At 36.4% G+C, this 6,086-nt stretch overlaps 1 protein-coding gene across 1 annotated transcript; it reads left to right on the top strand.

Annotated features, from left to right (window-relative positions):
• The first annotated feature begins 358 nt into the window (after nucleotides 1–358).
• LOC113781555 (adenylyltransferase and sulfurtransferase MOCS3) lies at nucleotides 359–4,446 on the top strand. Its single transcript, XM_027327512.1, has 11 exons — nucleotides 359–911; nucleotides 1,009–1,101; nucleotides 1,461–1,516; nucleotides 1,622–1,686; nucleotides 1,813–1,887; nucleotides 2,062–2,140; nucleotides 2,512–2,550; nucleotides 2,633–2,741; nucleotides 2,849–2,967; nucleotides 3,472–3,588; nucleotides 3,922–4,446. Exons 1-11 carry the CDS (start codon nucleotides 614–616, stop codon nucleotides 4,309–4,311), a joined length of 1,440 nt encoding a protein of 479 aa, XP_027183313.1. The 5' UTR covers nucleotides 359–613; the 3' UTR covers nucleotides 4,312–4,446.
• The last annotated feature ends 1,640 nt before the right edge of the window (nucleotides 4,447–6,086 follow it).

Raw genomic sequence — 6,086 nt, 5'->3', positions numbered from 1 at the left:
TTGATGGAAAAAAATAACATCGTGAACTATACGAGACTTTGAAAAATTTTGATGACTTATGGGGCATTTTACCAACTAAAATTCTAAACATTTTGTAGGAACAGTGCTTTTGAGAAACAATACAAACAAATGGACCTAAGCTGATTCTATTCCAGTCAAGAAACATCAAAGATGGGCATATTTAAAAACTTGAGGGCAGCAAAATATCAATCATCCAAACTTATAAGGGGTCTTAGTGTAATTAACCCAAATAAATAAAATGAAAGGCTTTTTAGAGAAAGCAGAATATTAGAGGACCTCCCCTCTAGTCACTCTTAACCCCAAAACCCTTGGATTAAAACAGCACTACTATTTCTGTTGATGGAAAAAATCAGTGCTTACACAGTGACAGGGACCAGCTTCCATATTTTGCTGTCTTATCGCTATCTTACCCACACACACTTCGCTATCTGTCAAAACATACGTCCGGGATTCCCCACTCTCCAATCAATGTCCAAAATAGCAGTTTTTCGGAATTGCCTTCCACTTGTTTGATATAATGCTCAGAAGACTTCAAGAATTCATACATAAAATTTGATCATCTTCAAAAAATTTCCGAACTCTGCATGCGGGTATGGAATCTAATGGAAGACCAGAAGCTTCTGAAATTCTACGTCAAATCGAGTCTCTGCGATCCTCAAAGGACGAAATAGAGCGGCAGATATCAGATCTGGAAGCTCAGCTCCAACAACTTAATTGTGACGAGAATAATTGCAGAAAAGCAGAAGAGGATGAGGTGAATTCAAATGGTTCGAGTTCGTGTTTAATTTTGCCGTCGGAGAACGGTAGTTTTGACTCTGGACATGGATTGGCTTCGGATATGATTTACAGATACAGCCGACAACTCTTGCTCCCTGCATTTGGAGTCCAAGGTAAGCTTTGGGAAGGAGGAGAGAAACGACGGTAGTGTAGTCTTATCTTTGCTGGGATTTCTTTGATAGTTTTGCTTGGTTGTTTGATTGGTTGCAGGGCAGGCAAATCTCTTGAAATCATCAGTGTTAGTTATTGGAGCTGGAGGACTTGGTTCACCTGCGCTGTTATATCTTGCGGCTTGTGGTTTTGGTAAGATGTTTATGTCTGTATCAGGACTGAATTTTGGCAAATAGTTAAGGGGCTTCATTGATGGTCGCCCGCCACCCACTTCTAAATTTCTTTCAAGAAAAACGGGGGAGCAGTTGAAAAGGGTGCGCTTGGAGCTTTAATGCTACTTTCTCATGAGGGCTATTTGTACACAGTCGTAATACACTTTGTTGTACATGTGTACAGAAGTTTGTTCACATGCCCTTTATGACAAATAGTCCAAAACTGCGTCTCCTTTTACTAATTTTCTCTGGAAAGAAATGTTCGTGCCTGAAATTGAATAAAGATTAATTTTTTCAGTTATGAGTTGCAGTTGATTTAATCATGACCAAACTTTGCAGGTCGTATAGGTATTGTTGACCATGATGTGGTTGAACTTAACAATCTCCATAGGCAGGTAAATTTGAATAACTTTGTTGGCCTACAAAAGTTTAAGCTAGTTGTTTATTTCTATTGCAACCAGATCTGATAATGATGCTGATTTAATTTTTATGTGGTTCAGATTATTCATACTGAAGCTTATATTGGAAGGCCGAAGGTGGAGTCTGCTGCTGCTGCTTGTCGTGCGTATGTTGCTTTGCATTGAATTTTTTCCTCTGATGTTAAACTGCATTGTCCTGTTAACGTCTATTGTGTATTTGGACCTTGGAGGAGTTTGTGTCATATAGCTGTTCTTAACTATCTTAATCTCAGGATTAATTCAACTGTTGAAATTGTGGAGCACAAAGAAGCATTTCGTGCGACAAATGCATTAGGGATTGTGAGAAAGTATCCTTGTTCAGTGCTTGGTTGATACACACACACACACACACAAAGGGGACATATATAAAGTTGACTTACAAACACTTTTCATACATCATACATGTTATCCATTTTTTCTGTTGATTTGTGTAATCCATTGTGGTGAAAATCATTATTTTCTTGATTTTTACTGAACAATAGATATGACATAGTCGTAGATGCAACAGATAATGTTCCAAGCCGTTACCTGATCAATGATTGCTGTGTTGTTTTGGGAAAGGTACAAATGCTTGTTTATCTTTGCCACTGATATCCTGCAAAGGTTAATATCTTATGGTAATTTTTCTTTGAACATTTCCTATCAGTTTGATGTTTTATGCAAGTGAATATTATAAGCGTTCAAAAATATCTTACACTACGTTTAGGGATTACTCAAAGAAATCAAATTTTTCTTATGCATTTCTTCAAGCAAATTCTACCACGTTTTGGTATTTAGATCTCAGATGCTATTTAAACGCGTGGTTTCAATTGCATTGGTGTCTTTGCTGGATTTTATGACAACCTCACAAGCATTTTATTTGCAAATCTGAGATCACAGCGTAATGTGATTATATGTAAGTATGTTGACCACTGACTTCTTATTTGTGATAGCCTCTTGTATCTGGAGCTGCACTTGGACTTGAAGGGCAGGTACAACTCACATACTAATTCATGTTGATGTCAACTCATTCCTTGGGCATATCACACTAACACTCTTCAATTGTTTATGTAGCTAACGGTATACAACTATAATGGTGGGCCATGTTACAGATGCTTATTTCCAACTCCACCACCTACAGCAGCATGTCAAAGATGTGCTGATAGTGGAGTTCTAGGTGTAGGTAAGTTAGTCTAGAATATATTACACTCGTGCTTCCCTAAGTGGACATTCAGTCCAGTTGTGAATAGACCATCAGTTTTCTTCATTTGTTTGTGCCGTTATTCACAGTGCCTGGTATTATTGGGTGTCTTCAAGCCTTGGAGGCTATAAAGATTGGAAGTGCTGTTGGTGATCCATTCTCGGGACGGATGCTTCTGTTTGATGCAATTTCAGGCCGGATTCGTATAGTATGTTTTTGGTCTTTGATGTCTATTCAGCCTCTGATGTGCATGGTTTTTTTTGTTTTTAGTGTCAGTTACATATTGTGACAAACTTTTTTGCCGGTAATATGTACAATTATTACCTATCTGGACCTTAGTTGTGCTATCACCTTGTATCTGAAGGTTCTTGCCAGGACTGGATAAATTGAGTTTTATGAGTTTGGAGGACTATATAATTGTAGCTCCTATAAGATAATAATAGAATGAAGACAATTCTTGGTCTGGATAGATGTTATGGGAACTGTTTTTCTAGTGCTGCAGTCTTAAGCATTGAGACTGATGGGGAAGCTAATCTCTAGATTGCAGTGTCTATTAATATTACGTTATCACAAAATTTGTGCATCTTCAGAGGCTAATAAATAGACAAAAATTGGAAATTGATAGTAGCTCCAGTGTTTCCGTATTGTGGCCATTATTCAATTTTTTTGGGATTCCAACCAGTATTCATATGATGCCATATTTGTTTACCAGGTGAAGATTAGAGGAAGGTCATTGCAATGTGAAGCTTGTGGTGAAAATGCACCTCTGTCTGAAAAGCAGTTTCAAGAGTTTGACTATGAACGCTTTACTCAGACTCCCTTCTCAACGGTGTGTCTCTCTTATATCATGACTTTATTCCGTGATGAATAGGATAAACTTGAAGTATGGCATGTATAAATAGAGAACTGGAGCTGCTAAGTTAAAACTTTAGTTCTAGCCTGATAATCCGTCATGAAATCATGTCTTCCTTATTTTGGAAAATTGCATTCTGCATCATTATGGAGCACTTAAGATGAAAATTGGTGTTCATTTGGTAAAATCTTTATGAAAAGTTTATTTTCTAATTGTTAGCTTCAATATTCAGATCTTACACTATGAAGAGACTTGCCAGTGAAGTAGTCTGAATCTAAGCTCATAATGACAATATTCAATTGATTGCAGGCTCCTCTGAAGTTGAGCCTGCTTCCAGTGGATGCCAGAATTAGCAGCAAGGAGTACCATGAGAGAGTTGTTAAAGGAGAACCACATGTGCTGGTAGATGTAAGACCTGCTCATCACTATAAGATTGTTTCACTTCCCAACTCCATCAACATACCCTTCCTGAGTCTGGAAGCAAGATTGCATGAAATATCTTCAGCGTTGATGAAAAAAGATGAGAGCAAGAATAGCGCTGATTTGAATGCATCCCTGTATGTTGTTTGTAGAAGAGGTAATGAGTCACAACGAGCTGTTCAATACCTCCACAAAATGGGATTTTCATCTGCCAAGGACATAATAGGTGGCATTCAATCATGGGCCCATGATGTGGATCCAAAATTTCCTACTTACTGAAATATCTTGGCATGGTGCGGAATTTTTGGGACGTATATGGTATTGTCTCAAGTGTGTAATACACTTGCTCTGTTTGGATTGTAAAATATATATCCATATTTTTACTGTAGCACTTTTTATGATGTGATGTATGTGAGATAAAAAGGTAATTGGGAAGATAAAAAGGTGTGTTGGAAATTGTAATGATGATGTAAGCAAATAAATTTTGGTAAATAATCCTCAATCCAAACAAACCCAGTCAACCTGAATTTATTACTTATTTTGCTCAAAAGGGGAAAAAGGAGCAAAGAATGACAGCCTTCAGAAAGGAACTCTGATATATCTGATGGCTGCTATGTGCAGTATATAACAGTTTTAAGCTTTGTTTTCCTGCTGCTTTTGCCATTATTATGTACATTGCTTTCTAGTTAACTGCGCTAACTGTATGCAAGTATTGGTGTAGCAGATTGAAAGATGTGTCCTAACACATGAACTCACATTCAATAGAAGTGACAAAGGTTCAACGTGGGAGTAACTAACGAGACTTGATTTGGAAACCGAGTCTTGTCTATGGGGATAGATTTTCATTTACAGATGAATTAGAAACTTACCCTTGCATTGTAATTGTTGTCTTTTGCTGTGTTGAAGTGGCTAGCGACGGGGTCATTTGTTACTCTTCTTCAATGAGGTAAAATAATTGAGCTCGAGCTCGTCGAACTTGTAAAAGTCGAGATGGAGCTCGAACTCGATTTCAGTTTTCTGAACTCGAGTTCGAGTTAAATTGAATCTAATCGAGTTAAATAAAGTTCAATCAAATCTATTTGAGTGTAATCGAGTTTAGTCGAGCCTATTTGAGTCTAATCAATATTACATAATAAAAATTAATATTTTACATATAATTTTAAATAAAGGATATTATTGACATTTCACAATAATAAATATAAAAATTTTAAAAATATATATTGTAAAAATCTGGATTAGGCTCGTCGAGTTTTCGAGTTCAAAATATTGTAACTTGAGTTCGACTCATGAGATCCAACGAGTAGCTCGAAATTCGGTCAAAATGAGCTCGAATCGAGCTGTTGACTGAGTAGCTTTCGAACTCGAGTCGAATTACTTGATTCAGTATCACTCTTAACTTTGAGAAGATTATCTTTCTTCAGCATTACCATCATGAGTTTACTTTTGTTATGGGACCCAAAAGAAAAATTTTCTGGTGATTTAATTGCATTATCTTTGCCTTCTATGATTCCATCTGAACCAAAAAAATAGTCTTTACTTTTCGTTGGGCCTTGGCTGCTTGTGTGTTTTAAGTTTGATGCTTAATCACAAGCTGATGGTCCTATGGTGAAGAAACCAATCATACTCTATGCGAATGTAAAATCACTTAAAATCTAGAAAAACAAAAAAAAACCGTGTAGTTCTTGACAGTATTTAAGGGTTAGAATTTCATACCGCGCGTTTAAAATTTACACCAATTTTCACTTTGTGACTTGAATCTCTATTTAGGATATTTTATAACCTAAACTCTTCAATTCATTCTGCTTTGGTCCATTGATTGTCAGATTGCAAAAGACTAGTGCAATGACACTTTAGTTTGTGAAATCTAGAAAGTTGGACTAGCGAAAGAACTTGGCATGCAATTAAACTGTTGCAAATTTCAGTGTTAAATTTTAAAAAATGTAAACCAGAATTTAGTTAATTTATCCTTAACAAATTTTGTCACGTTTCCTAGCATGATTAGTTAGCCAGTATGATAATTGAATTATTTGTTCTTCTTTCTTGTCAAATTTTTT

Source organism: Coffea eugenioides, chromosome 8 (genome assembly GCF_003713205.1).
Source record: "Coffea eugenioides isolate CCC68of chromosome 8, Ceug_1.0, whole genome shotgun sequence".
Classification (NCBI taxonomy): domain Eukaryota; kingdom Viridiplantae; phylum Streptophyta; class Magnoliopsida; order Gentianales; family Rubiaceae; genus Coffea; species Coffea eugenioides.
This window is presented reverse-complemented; position numbering and strand designations above follow the sequence as displayed.

Excerpts from the sequence above, each read along its gene's own strand:
- LOC113781555 (XM_027327512.1), top strand. The coding sequence starts at position 614 with ATGGAATCTAATGGAAGACCAGAAGCTTCTGAAATTCTACGTCAAATC. Across the intron at positions 1,888-2,061 it reads GCATTAGGGATTGTGAGAAA|ATATGACATAGTCGTAGATG; the intron begins GTATCCTTGTTC and ends ACTGAACAATAG. Across the intron at positions 2,968-3,471 it reads TTTCAGGCCGGATTCGTATA|GTGAAGATTAGAGGAAGGTC; the intron begins GTATGTTTTTGG and ends TTTGTTTACCAG.